The sequence below is a fragment of the Aspergillus fumigatus genome, chromosome 7 (assembly GCF_000002655.1).
Source record: "Aspergillus fumigatus Af293 chromosome 7, whole genome shotgun sequence".
Classification (NCBI taxonomy): domain Eukaryota; kingdom Fungi; phylum Ascomycota; class Eurotiomycetes; order Eurotiales; family Aspergillaceae; genus Aspergillus; species Aspergillus fumigatus.
The window spans coordinates 1391506-1404371 of NC_007200.1; the positions used below are offsets into that span (position 1 = coordinate 1391506).

General features: G+C 49.5%; 5 protein-coding genes across 5 annotated transcripts; 4 read left to right on the top strand and 1 right to left on the bottom strand.

Moving 5' to 3' along the window:
- Positions 1-49: 49 nt before the first annotated feature.
- AFUA_7G05700 (Arf family guanine nucleotide exchange factor SEC7) lies at positions 50-6760 on the bottom strand. Its single transcript, XM_743847.2, has 6 exons — positions 4893-6760; positions 4657-4841; positions 2286-4597; positions 1862-2228; positions 753-1808; positions 50-695 (listed from the first exon to the last, which is right to left on the bottom strand). Exons 1-6 carry the CDS (start codon positions 6654-6656, stop codon positions 365-367), a joined length of 6015 nt encoding a protein of 2004 aa, XP_748940.1. The 5' UTR covers positions 6657-6760; the 3' UTR covers positions 50-364.
- Positions 6761-6785: 25 nt separating this feature from the next.
- Positions 6786-7082, top strand: AFUA_7G05710 (uncharacterized protein; the record flags this gene model as incomplete). Its single annotated transcript, XM_743846.1, has 1 exon — positions 6786-7082. One exon carries the CDS (start codon positions 6786-6788, stop codon positions 7080-7082), a length of 297 nt encoding a protein of 98 aa, XP_748939.1.
- Positions 7083-7099: 17 nt separating this feature from the next.
- Positions 7100-8772, top strand: AFUA_7G05720 (putative pyruvate dehydrogenase complex, dihydrolipoamide acetyltransferase component; the record flags this gene model as incomplete). The annotated part of the gene is made up of 4 exons (XM_743845.1): positions 7100-7206; positions 7281-7330; positions 7408-7631; positions 7696-8772. 4 exons carry the CDS (start codon positions 7100-7102, stop codon positions 8770-8772), a joined length of 1458 nt encoding a protein of 485 aa, XP_748938.1.
- An 835-nt stretch (positions 8773-9607) lies between these two features.
- AFUA_7G05730 (uncharacterized protein) lies at positions 9608-10221 on the top strand (the record flags this gene model as incomplete). The annotated part of the gene is made up of 3 exons (XM_743844.2): positions 9608-9658; positions 9773-9777; positions 9810-10221. 3 exons carry the CDS (start codon positions 9608-9610, stop codon positions 10219-10221), a joined length of 468 nt encoding a protein of 155 aa, XP_748937.2.
- Positions 10222-10756: 535 nt separating this feature from the next.
- Positions 10757-12859, top strand: AFUA_7G05735 (golgi SNAP receptor complex member 2 family protein). Its single transcript, XM_001481379.2, has 4 exons — positions 10757-11019; positions 11096-11195; positions 11306-11487; positions 11563-12859. Exons 1-4 carry the CDS (start codon positions 11017-11019, stop codon positions 12010-12012), a joined length of 735 nt encoding a protein of 244 aa, XP_001481429.1. The 5' UTR covers positions 10757-11016; the 3' UTR covers positions 12013-12859.
- Positions 12860-12866: the final 7 nt, after the last annotated feature.

Sequence of the window (12866 nt, forward strand, 5' to 3'; positions counted from 1 at the left end):
TAGTTCAACTGAGACAGCCTCGACTGTGTCACCAATATCTGCTTGCCAAGAGTGATGCAATTGATGTATCAGGCTTGATGCCGCTTTACGGCCGCAAATATCAATGTGACAGCGACGTCTGCGTCGCCGAGCTTAGGTTCGGTAAATTGATATTGATAGAACAAGTAAACGTCGGTATTCTTACAGTTTACAAGTCCGGGGATGACAATGCAATATATTTGTTAAGTATACATTCAACACTCCTCCAGAGTGGGCAATTGAAGTAAAAAAGCCTCTTATAGAGTAGGCAAGGATATCCAAAAAGAGATAAAAGTCAAAGCCCAACAAACCACCGTTTCATCAGAACTCCGACCCTGGCCAGATACTAGTGATCCCGACTATACCTGCGGGAGTGGTGCTGTGAGATAGAGCTCCTGGGGCTGATGGGTGTCTGCACAGCAGCTATACCCAGTCTTGCTTCTCCGATTCTTCGAAACAGGGACTGAAGAGCGAGGCGGATTTCGGGGTTAAGGTCGCGGCCCAATAGATCGACCGCTAATGGGTAGAAAGTCTCGATATGTTTATCGAAACCTTCAGACGGGAAGTTTGTATAGCCCTCGATGACATCAACAACTACAGGGCGCCAGGCCACTATGTTTCGGTGCTGAGAATCTTCATCGAGTCGGACGAAGCTTCGGATAATATCGGCGCAGAGACTGGACAAGATCATGTTGTTAGCAGTGGTTGGTAACGACAAAGCCCGTAATACTTACGGAATAAGCGCAGCCTCTGTTTCCCCGCGGCTGCTCTTTCGTTCCTCTCGCTCATCGTGGTACATGCGGAAAAGGATGTGAACATATGTAGCAGCACTGCCACTTTCCTGTTTAAGCAGGTTGGGCGGTTGTTTCATGAAGCCTTGGCGCCAGAGCTGCATCCGGAGCTCTTTGTCCTCGTTGAACTTTTTCGCAAACTGATAGCTTTTCTTGAGCAGCCCCATCAAACGGAGAAGTTCGTGGCTTGGGATCTCAGCATAGACCTTGTCATTCGAAAACAGTTCGTGGACAGTCTCAATCATAAGTAGTTGAAGCACGCAGTTTGTTATGATGCGATTAAAGAACCGGCGCCGCGCGACGGTCACGGCAGCGGGCTGCTGTTGAGGTTCGGCCTGCGGGCGGTAATCTTCCAACTCGGGAGTCGAAGCGGCAGGCATGTCGCCCTCTTCGTGCTCAGAAGTCACAGGCTGTGATCCATTCACCTTGGGGGCGTCCGATGGAGTTTCCTGGACACGCGTTGACTCGGCTGTCTCTTGCTCCGTCTTGTGAAGGCCATCTTCGTTGGATGCCTCCCCGTTCTCGTTCCTAATTGAAGCTGGCTTCGAAGATATCGAGGCGGCGGCTGTGAATAACTCGTAGGCCGTGGTCCTGCTGAAAAGTTCCACGAAAGCGCCTACAACCTTGGTCCAGTGTTCCTGTTGGAACTTTGCAACATTCTGCAGAATCAGTTGTTGCAGGCAATTGCTACCAATCCGCGCAATTGTGTCGTTTTCTTGGCAGATACATAGTGTAAGAAGCTCGAGTATACGACCCAACATATATTCCAGCGCATCAAAATAATGCGTGAAAAGTGTAATCATGTTCCTCAAAGCTTGTATCATTGTTGTTGACAGCCATACGGAGAGTTCTTCATGGTTTGGCACCTTGGACATCTCCGATTTGGAGTGAAGGACGACGAAGATAGGGTAGAGAAGCTGTCTCCACAAGACATCCCAAAATTCTTGAGGAAAGTCGCCTCCGTGACGAATCAGTGTGTCAAAAAGATAAGTCAATGCTCTGGTTTCCGAATTAGCGAGGTTCCCGGGGCCAAATCAGAATTCGGAACTTACCTTGATCGAACCTCAAGGTCATCTCCCGTCATCAATACATCCTGGAAGGCAATCAAGATAGGATACCAGAACTGCTCTTCTTGAGATTGCCGTGATAATTGCTTGGCCAGGTTTGTGCCATCCTCTTGAACACCTTCAGATGTGATTCCACGGTGTGATAGAGGGCACTCTGGTGTCCTGAGCATCTTCGTGACAGTTGATTTCAAGGTCTCGATCGCTTGCAAAGACTTCTTCTGGAATCGCATGTTCTTGGAGAACTCCGTGAGACAAACGATTAGGTCAGGGAAAGCTCCCTGTGTGATGACCACACCGAACCGCGTGTTGTAAATTTGAGTGACATGTTCCAATGCCATGTTGACGATTCCCTCTTCTAGGTATTAGCATCCTCATCACATAGATCCTAAGCGATAAAATACTTGCTTACCGTATGGTTCCCGGGCAGCGACTGTGAAGACGCCGAACATTGTTTTCCAGCCTGAGCGGATGTTATCTCCACGTGCCTGGATCATCTGTATCAGGCATCGAAGAATCATATCCTTCACAGTAACGGCATTACTATTGGCCATCACATGCTCAAACGGCTTGAGAAAGTCCTTTTGGAATTTGAAACCAGGAAGCTCTTCAATTTCCAGAAAACGCATGGATAGTTGCCGGAGGGAATCCAGTGCAAAAAACACCACGGTAGTGTTGGTGTGGCATCCAACCTGATTGAAGTGCTGCCCAAGGACATCCCAGATCTTCGACCACTCTATCCTGACTCTGGTCATGTTGTAATAGCTAATCTCAACAAGCTTCTGCAAGCTGTATGTTCGAGGGGACTTTGTCTGACCTGAAGATTGAATCTCCTGCCAACTCACTTCGCTTAAAGCACGAACAAAGTCAATGATAGCTTCATGAGTGAGATTTGCAGTATTTGTAAAGATGCGGTCCACTCCGCGTATCATTTCAGCGGATCGACTTTCCATAGCAACCTCAGAACGGAAAGCTGTAGGTCCGTTGACTGACCGCGGACGGGGTGGGCGTCTTGACGCCTGCATAGATTTGCGGGATCCATCAGATGGAGTTTGTGGTACAATACGGGCGCGAGATGGATCGGGTAATGAACCTTCATCGACGCCATCAGTGAGAAGTTGAAGCCGGTCGAGCTGGCTGACACAGGTGAGGACTTCTCTCCAGGAACTCTTCAGATTGTTCCCTTCGGTGAGTGCCACGTCGAGCAGCGCCTTCAAAGCCTCAACATTCTTTGGTACCATCTCCCTGACGTTGCCCAGATTTGTGAATTTGGCAAGGCCTGTTACGAATGCGACCCGGGGAGTCTCCAGATCAAAAGCGCAACTGATACGTATCGCCAGTTTCATTCCTTCCATGCAGAGCTTAATGGTTTCAAGATTCTGTGTGTCTTGCATGGGAGCCGACAATCCGGAGAGGAAAGACATCCAAGTCACATTGAACATAGATCCAACATGCCGTACCGAAGTCGCGGGGATGAAGCGTGAGAGGGCCTCTCTAACGGCCGTCTTCCGCTGCGCTCTAATCAAACTCCGATAGAGTTGCTCCGTCTTATTGGCCATTTCTTCAGATGCTTGGGCATACTTTTCGCCTTGGATGTCCCTTCCTACCGTTGCAAAGACCTGTCCTGCCCTGGAAGCTAAGCCACCTGTGGTAGTAGACGTGGCAATGCCCAGATTTGCAGCGTGCTCTCGTTCAGTGTCGAGCACAATCTCGTTGTTGGCGATCTCATCAAATATGGACCCCAGATACTCATCGGGCAAGTCTTGGTTATCGTTTATACCCCGATTGTTCTTGATGAAGTCCTCTTTAGTCATGCGGCGACCCTTGATCTTAGCGCTGTGTTGATCTGTATTGAGCATAATGACCGAGTAAGCCAACACGTATGCAGTGTCCGCGTTGGCGAAGGCATTCGGATTTTGAGTCACGTAGCGTTCGGCAAACTTGAGCATGAAACGATCTATCTTCTGGGCCTCCCCGGGCAATCGAAAGTGTTGCAGGAACTGACGAAGTGCATCCACAAAGCGTCGCTTAGAGAAGTCCATTTGGTCCACAAATGCATGCATAATGGCAATGTTCTCTGCATCGCCTTCACCGAGATATTCCCCTATCATGGCCTTATCCAGTCGATCATTGCGAAACAAGAAACTTGCAATGTCCTCGGGCGAGTCTGAACGTATAAAGCCCTCTTGGATAAAGAGCTTGATACCCCGCTTAGCCTTGAAATTGAACTGCTGAATTGCGTTCATCAGCGCAGTTTTCCTCTGCTTGACTTTCTCGATCTGGCTTGGATCGTCTTCGGCCACAGGTGTCGACCGACCAGTGCTGTCATCGGTACCCTCGACTCTTGGAGAGGATAAAAAGGTCGCAGCATTGGTGTCCATCGACTCTCTGGAATTATCGAGTGATTTCTGGGACAGCAGATTTGTAACCCCAGCGGCTGGGCCATCAATTCGTTGAGAGGCCCAGTTGTCCAGTGACTGTAGAATCTCCACTAAACATTCCAGTGACTGGTTCTTCAGGATATACTCAGATGGAACGTTTTGGGAAGTTGGCTGCTGAATACTGGTTATGTGCGCTGTCGTGAGTGTCGGAGGCAGAGTCCCTCTGTGATGCCAATCTGCGCCCACTTTTGATATCTTGACATGGTGTTCTTGATAATGCTGCTGTTGGACTGCAGAAACTGCGACAGGTACGCTCGAGTATCGTGAGACTTGTTCAATGATGCTGCAAAAACAATCAATACTGCCCCAAAGGAATTGGAACACGACGTGATACAAACGTACTTTTGGAAGATATTCTCCAGCGCAGTGCGATCACAGTCATAATTGAGATAAATCTCTACCAATGCACGAGGATCATCGGCTAGTCTTTCCACAAGCTCCATGAAGTACTGCTTCTGAAAAGCAGGTGAGTTCCGTTTCTCAAGAATTGCCAGGTATATTTCTTTCAAGAAAACCTCAAGTTCTTTCTGTGAGGAGTTAGAACCCGTCAGACTAAGAAGATAAGCACATAGACAAACCTTCATCATCACTCTCATATGCTTCAACATGAGCCAAAAGATTTCGCAGCAGACCTCGAAGACCCTGGGGACTGAGCTCGACCCGTTTCGGCTCAGGCTGAGGCACAAGTGGGGCCGAACAGCTTGCAGAAGCGTCATAGCATCGGAGCTGTTGGAGTTGTTCCTGATGGTTAGGAGCGGGGAGGTAAAGACCGAGACGTGGTTGTTGATGAGGTAATGAAGGAGGTGCAAGGATAACAACTTGGATCTCATATTCTGAGATTTGAGATCTTGTTGCTGTTCATGGCTGAGGATTTTATGGCTCAACTTGCATAGAGCTCGAAATACCAGGAAAGCGTCCTTGATGTAAATCTCGTCCTCATCATCGTCGGTAGTCCCGTCGCCGTCCTCCTTCTCTTCCCCTGATGTGCTAGACAATGACTGCGTTCTTTTTTGAGAAAGCTTGGCGCGGGTAACCATTGTCGGCGCGTTATCTGCGACGGACGTGACATCCTTGCCTGACTCGAAACTTTGCAGAGTAAGCTTTTCTCCAGGCTCCTTCGCGACAGGTTGATCAGGTGCTACAACAGAGGCTGCATCAGATGTCTGATCCTGATCGGTTGACAGGGGCACTTCAACGGTTTCGGCTGTCGCAGCATCAGGTGTGTTCTCCTGTCCTTTTTCTCCTTCACGCAAACGTAGTTCTTTCAGCTCCAGTCTCACACGGACCCTGTCGAACACTGTGCTGACCATCTGAGTCAGTGACCCTTGGGCAATCTGTTGATTCTGATTAGACTTCGAGTAGATGAAGATGTTGTATATTTGGCGGACAGCCTTTAGGAGACCAGCTCCGTGTACCACAATCTTATCATTTAGGACTGCCGCAAGAAGTGATTTGATGATCTGTTGCTGTATCTCAAAGGGGGTGGCTTCGTTCTCGAAGCAGTCACAGATGGCATCGATTGCACGTTCGATGAGAGGAGTTTGTTCTGGCGTGGCCTCAATTTCCGAGCCCTTGCGATCCTGAGATGATGGAAAGGCAAAGTAAGAGTAAGTTATGAGTTTCCCGATACAGTCGAGCGCTGTGACTTGTAAAGGGATGCTCAAGCTTTTTGTCGCAAGCTGAAGAGGGCGAAATATAAGTTCCGGATCAATCGGCAGACGGTCTGATTGCTTAACGTTCGCCAACGCGCTCTTCACGGCATCATCCAGTTCTTTACTCTTCTTTGCTTCCTTAGACGCCCCAATTGTCTCGAGAGCGTTGACTATGAACACTGCAGAGCTGACAGGCACGGATCGCTGAGTAGCATACGTAGCAGTTGTTGATCTCGAGTCGGAGCGCAGTCGGGTACCTGGTGTAAGCTCAAACTGGGGCACAGCGCCGTCATCCTGCTTGTCGCCAGAGTCTCCTGGAGGAGCCTCTGCCTGATCATTTCCCGAATTAGTGACATCGTTTGCTTTCAAGTCCCGCTGAGGGGAGCCGTGTTCCTCGGGGCGTTCAGCATCAGCGGCATCGTTCGGAGGGCTCGGAGGTCTGTCCGCGGTCTCTGTTATTTCGGAGGAGTCTACTTTGATCTGTGGTGAATTGGAGTCTGTAACTTCATCTAAATCAATTTTCTGCCTCTGTGACTCGAGAGGAAGAGGAGGCTTCGAGTCTTCCTCGACAGCATCTTCAGTCTCAACAGGCGTTGAGGTATCGACAGTATTCTCTTTGTTGTCTCCCTGCGGCAGCACCAAAGATGTCTGATTAGGCTCCTGCGAAGAGCCGTTCTCAACATCCGCCATTTATGCGAAACTCCGCGCGGAGCATTCAGTAACTGAGACGCAGAATACGCATGGAATGTAGAATCGGACTAAGGGGAAAAGACTGACGGAAGAAGATACAAGCCGTGGGCCGGAGTGTCGCGCTATTGCATGGGTCTTGAAGCTGATGCGGCTTCGTGTCTTTCTCCCGCAGGCGGAACAAATATACGGCGACCGCTGCGCGCCAAAGATGCGGCGCTGGGCTTACGTAACTCGGAGAAGGCCGCCCTGGAGAAATCCGGCGACAACTATTCCGATCCCTCACCGGAAGCTCAACAGAAAAGTTCCAGGAACTGCATCCCCAACTCTCTGATACAGGCCCTACCACTTGCCAGACTCATCCTCCGGCCCCATTTCCATCTTCTCTTCTCTTCTCTCTTGTGCCGCGGGCTTCTGATTGTATCATAGCTACAGCACTTGGCACCATGGTTGCCTCAGCTGTCCGAATGCGCATTCCCAGCGCCATGTTGTCAAAAGGCGGCCTCTACGTGAGGCGGCCTCACGTTATTCACAGATTCAAGGATGCTGTCCAGTATGGTTCACCTTGGACATTTCGTGGTCAAACCGCATTGACAATGATACTGATCAAATTATCCTGATCTATAGACCCCAATTGCCTGCGTTATCCGCCCTCTCCCGTTTCTATGCCTCCAAGTGTATGTCCTCTCGTTTTTTCCTCCTCTCCGTCACATTCACGCATTGCAGACTTGATCCTAACCATGCGCCTCTACAGCCTTTCCGCCCCACACCATCATCAGCATGCCTGCCCTCTCGCCCACGATGTCCGCAGGAAACATTGGAGCTTGGCAGAAGAAGGCCGGTGATTCCCTGTCGCCGGGTGATGTTCTCGTGGAAATCGAGACCGATAAGGCACAGATGGACTTTGAATTTCAAGAGGAGGGTGTCTTGGCCAAGGTTCTGAAGGAGACTGGTGAGAAGGATGTGGCTGTCGGCACTGTATGTATAGGCTGAAAAAAATTTTCGTGGTCCGCTGAGTCCCATCGCTAATGCGCAAAACCAGCCTATCGCCGTCCTTGTGGAGGAAGGAACAGATGTCGCCCCCTTTGAGAGCTTTACTCTGGAAGACGCTGGTGGTGATAAGGGAACTGCTCCCCCCAAGGAGAGCAAGGAGGAGCCCAAGGCTGAGGCTGCACCAGCGCCCTCGACGCCCGAGCCTGCACCCGCCGCTCAGGAGCCTGAGACATCTACTGAGAAGCTCCAGCCTAGCCTTGACCGTGAGCCCAACATCAGCCCTGCTGCCAAGGCATTGGCCCTGGAGAAAGGTGTTCCGATCAAGGCTCTCAAGGGTACTGGGCGTGGTGGCCAGATCACCAAGGAAGATGTGGAGAAGTACAAGCCTAGCATTTCCGCCGCCGCTGCCGCCCCTACGTATGAAGACATCCCTCTCACATCTATGCGCAAGACCATTGCTACCCGTCTGCAGCAGTCGATGAGAGAGAACCCTCACTTCTTCGTTTCGACCACTCTGTCCGTTACGAAGCTTCTGAAGCTACGCCAGGCTCTCAACGCTTCTGCTGAGGGCAAATACAAGCTCTCCGTCAACGACTTCCTTGTCAAGGCTTGTGCTGCCGCTCTTATGAAGGTCCCTGCGGTCAACTCGAGCTGGCGCGAGGAGAACGGCCAGGTTGTCATCCGCCAGCACAACACCGTTGATATTAGTGTCGCTGTTGCCACTCCTAATGGTCTTATCACTCCCGTTGTCAAGAACGTACATAGTCTTGGCCTTTCCAGCATCTCTAACCAGATCAAGGACCTCGGCAAGCGCGCTCGGGAGAACAAGCTCAAGCCTGAGGAGTACCAGGGCGGCACTTTTACCATCAGCAACATGGGCATGAACCCTGCTGTTGAGCGGTTCACCGCTGTCATCAACCCCCCTCAGGCTGCTATCTTGGCCGTCGGCACCACCCGCAAGGTTGCTGTTCCCGTTGAGACCGAGGAGGGTACTTCTGTTGAGTGGGATGACCAGATTATCGTGACTGGCAGCTTCGACCACAAGGTTGTCGATGGTGCTGTTGGTGCTGAATGGATCAAGGAACTGAAGAAGATTGTTGAGAACCCCCTTGAGCTTCTTCTGTGAATGAAGTTCGACCGATGGAAGTTCCGAAATACCAAATGTACCTTTTGAGATCGGAGTTCTTTTATGGTCTCATGTAATATGTACCCAAAAATACCTCCTATAGTTGATTCTGTCCATTTCTGGTCACTTGAGTACGATTCTAGCATTTCAGTATTGACTCCTTTTGTCACTTCAGAAGCCCCAAGCCCATGTACTGGCCTACTTCTTCGTGTAGAACAACAATGACTAAGGCGATCCGCAACTCACTAGGGTCTGGTTCCAGTCCGGATTCGCGATGGTGCGTTCTTAGGATGATTCACAGTGCGTTTAACCAATTGACACGACAATGGCAGACTGACCAAGTCGCCCGCGAAGACAGATTTCCATTCTACTTCGAACTTCTGTGCAACTTCGTAAACATTATAGAGTGACGGTAAATTTGAAACTGACACAACCGGATTGGGGTTATCTGAACAGGTGATGGGCCATCCATTATTCTTGGACCATGTGCGCAGTGGCCCACTCCCGCTCAGGAAGTGATGTCATACTTGTGAGCCAGTGCTAGGGGCCCTTGCTTTCTGCATAAATAGAAGTGGTCATCACCTGCCCAAATTCTCTTTCCAGTATCCCACACCTTTGTCGGTTCATTACTTACTATCTTCAAATTCCGAATCTCTCAATATCATCTTGTCTCCTGTACGTGATGTTGTAGAATATTACATGGGCGACCTTGGAGCAGCCGCTCCGTGATATGCCGCCCATTGTTCGCCATTACGACTTTTATACGGAGCACTGACTGGTAACAGATCCTTTCTTCATCACCTCCAGCCCTTTGCATTACAGATATCCTGCAAACATGTCCTACGCAGAAGCCGCGGCCAAAGGCCCTAAACAGACACCAGAGGAGGTATGTGCCTTAACCACAGTTCCTCCCGTTACCCATGAAAATGCTGTATCTCGAAAGGAGTTCTGACTGACCGGCTCTAATGTAGGCGTATGTTGTTATCTGATATTAGCCAAGTTTCTGTGGGTTATCAACTGACTTTCCACAAATACAGTCGCGCCCCTAATCCACCTCGAACCTATCTGAGTGAAACAGCGGACAGCACAGCCTCCCTAGTCGACGTCGACTCTCCGCATGTGGTCTCAGTGGACTCCGATTTCCTCAACCAGGAAGTGAAGACCACTACTCAGGCTGATCGCTTAGAAAGAGAGGCACAGGAGAAAGAGGAACGGAAAGAACAGAGAAAGGCCGAGAAGGCGAAAGCGAAGGCTGCGCGCGCCGGCCATGTCGCCAAGCGCAACCCTGTCATCCTTGGGAATGCTGTGCTGTATGCCCTTGTCGGTGCCGCGCTTGGATATGGCGCATACAGAAAGCATGCCGAAGGCAAGCTGTCGTTGAAGCTTGTTGGAACATGGACTGGTATTGTCGGAGCCTTCAGTACGGTCGATTACTTTGTTAGCAAGTAAGTTTCCAACTTTCTTCTGAACCGGCATCCTGCGACAAGGTACAGAAGAGAATTCGTGCTAATGAAATGAATTTAGGTGGCTGCTACAGAACAAGTACCCTCCTAACTAGGTTTGATGCGTCCTGGATATGATATGAGCAGGGGCCTGCGCTTCTTGAGTTTATTTCTATATATGGAGTTATGATCAAGGTGAACCCAATGGTTTCATACGAATTCCGGGGTATATGGAGTTGGCAGTTCTTTTCTCGTCATCATGTAACTTATTCAAAGCTAACGAACCCATTCGTCTCTCATGTTGAAGTCTCACCTAATATATATCCTTTGATTGTCTTTCACCAGTTCTGGCAATTCAGCACCAAGGTGGATAGAAGTAGTATAGTAATATAGTGACTGAAAATCCCCGTCCATCGTATTCAAGAAATAAAATTATAGATAAACCATGGCGTTGTATTGACAGCCGCAAGGTCTAGATGTTGCCTAGTGATCAAGGGTCCACCTTTCAAGTACTCTGTAATGACGGCTCATATGTCCGAGGCGGTCAACAACGTCAGATTCGCATCCGCTGCAAGAACATGTGGCCTCTGCCTTCCACAAGAACCATTGGCAACGTTCGATGAATTTGCGGTATAACTTCTTTCTCGTCACCGACCACGGTTCCTGTTGATCTTAATCTCGAACATACGTCTGGAGACCATTGCGTCTTTTGCCCGATCATATGGAGCATATCCTGTTCTGTTGGTGAAACCATCCACAAACAAACAACTAGGTTTCTTCGATAGCTTCTGCAAAAGCAAATATGGTGTGAATCCCGCTATGGTCATTAATCGAAGCGCATTGTTCGATGACTGACAGATTACTTCCATACTTGATCACAGAACTCCCTTTTCAATTCAGCACTCAAGCAGTCTTCTGCCATCCGCCGCGATCTGGACACATTCTCTCAGTCGCCCGCAACAACATCTGCAGCTTTACAAGGTACGGCTCGAAGACATGCGCTCCAATGCCAGATCCGGTACAGGGCTACAAGTTCACCGCTGAGCATTTCTTTATTGGTCTATGTGACATGCTAATCCGCAGATAATTAGGCCAGATTGCAGCTTCTCTGGCGTCGCTATCACGGACTATCGATGACTATTCGGCCCTGTCCAAGAAGGAACTGATACCTGAGAAGCAAGAAAAGGCGTTTGAAAGAGTCAAGAATTTTCGTGCCGAGCTTGCGGATTATAGGACACACTTTGATCAACTCCGAAAGGAGCGTGAAGAAGCTGTAAGCTCATCCGAGTCAAGCCCGTCCATTTCGCACATGTCCTGGCAATTGCTAACGTGGTGCGCTGCTATATAGCAATCGGTGACAAATCGCAACGAGCTGCTTGGTCGACGACCACACCACGCAGCGACTCCTGAGAACCCATATGCCCAATCTTCCCTCCCCCAATCTTCGTCTTTCGCAAACACTTCATCATCCCGCTCAGGGCTCAGCTTCGGAGCTTCGCCAGCGGATTACACCAGGGAGACGCATGCACTCCGAGAGCAATCTTTTTTTGCCAACACGAACTCGCAACTTGATGAATTTCTCGATAGAGGCCGCGCTGTTCTAGCAGACCTTGGGCAACAACGCGAGGTGCTGAAAGGCACGCAGCGCCGGCTATACAGCGTTGCGAATACCCTGGGTGTGAGTGGTGACACGATTCGAAAAGTCGAACGAAGAGCAAAGCAGGACAAGTGGATATTTTGGGGTGGCGTTCTCGTTTTCTTCCTCTTTTGCTGGTTGGTATTACACTTTTTGAGGTAACTTTTGTGTCTATATACTCATTGTTTTGAAATCGTTCCCCCTGCGTCTACATTTTGTCTTGCTTCGAGTGGTTTTGAAAGCGCAGGCGTTCTGGTCTACCTTGATCTTGTTTGCTTCCGATTTATGTTCGCTGGATTGCGCGCCGTTGTTCTCACTTTTTTGAGTTTTGTCTGGAGTCAGTCATCATCAAGAATGATGTACAAGAGAGATTATGCGTTTTCGTCCATACGGAGGATGCGCAATAGAACTGAAACTGTACAGACAACACTGATAGGGTATGAACGGATGGAAAGGGCGAAAGGGAGCATGTAGTCGAGTTTCTCCAGGCCGCTGCTGATGGGCCAATCTCCAGCTCGCGTTGCAACACGTCGGGCCGGTTTCTGACCTAGATGATTCCTTTCCCCCGGTGCTACCAGATGACAGGCTGAGGTATCCACTGAGTCGTTTAAATGGATAGTCACGACATTTTTGCCTGCAATTGATCTCACAGGACTTGCTGGAGGGAATTCGGTCCTAGTACATTTGGTCAGTTGTTTAGGTTCTCCAGAGAACGCATAAAATAGCCTAGGCAAGAAACCAATCAGTGGGACAGTCAGGTTGTTGTTTGTCAATGACAAGAACAAGTTAGTGAAGAACAATTCCTGCTACACTGGTCCTTTTATCATATAGAGATATGTATCAAAAAGACCATCGAGGTTTTCCCCAGAAAAATTTGAAGGCAGTTATGTAGGGAGTAGTTCAGTCTCCATGTGACGCACGAAGAAGTTCCGCAACAGGCTGTGGAGATGGTCGGAAACGGAGCGAATTAGCCGCCCCAAATCCTTCTCACCGGCAAGTTAACAGTAGCCTACCTC

Coding starts and splice junctions, on each gene's coding strand:
- AFUA_7G05700 (XM_743847.2), bottom strand. CDS start 6,656: ATGGCGGATGTTGAGAACGGCTCTTCGCAGGAGCCTAATCAGACATCT. Junction 4,598..4,656: donor CTGGAGAATATCTTCCAAAA/GTACGTTTGTAT, acceptor TTGTTTTTGCAG/CATCATTGAACAAGTCTCAC. Junction 2,229..2,285: donor CGCTGCCCGGGAACCATACG/GTAAGCAAGTAT, acceptor AATACCTAGAAG/AGGGAATCGTCAACATGGCA.
- AFUA_7G05735 (XM_001481379.2), top strand. Junction 11,196..11,305: donor AACATCTGCAGCTTTACAAG/GTACGGCTCGAA, acceptor GCAGATAATTAG/GCCAGATTGCAGCTTCTCTG. Junction 11,488..11,562: donor GAAAGGAGCGTGAAGAAGCT/GTAAGCTCATCC, acceptor GCTGCTATATAG/CAATCGGTGACAAATCGCAA.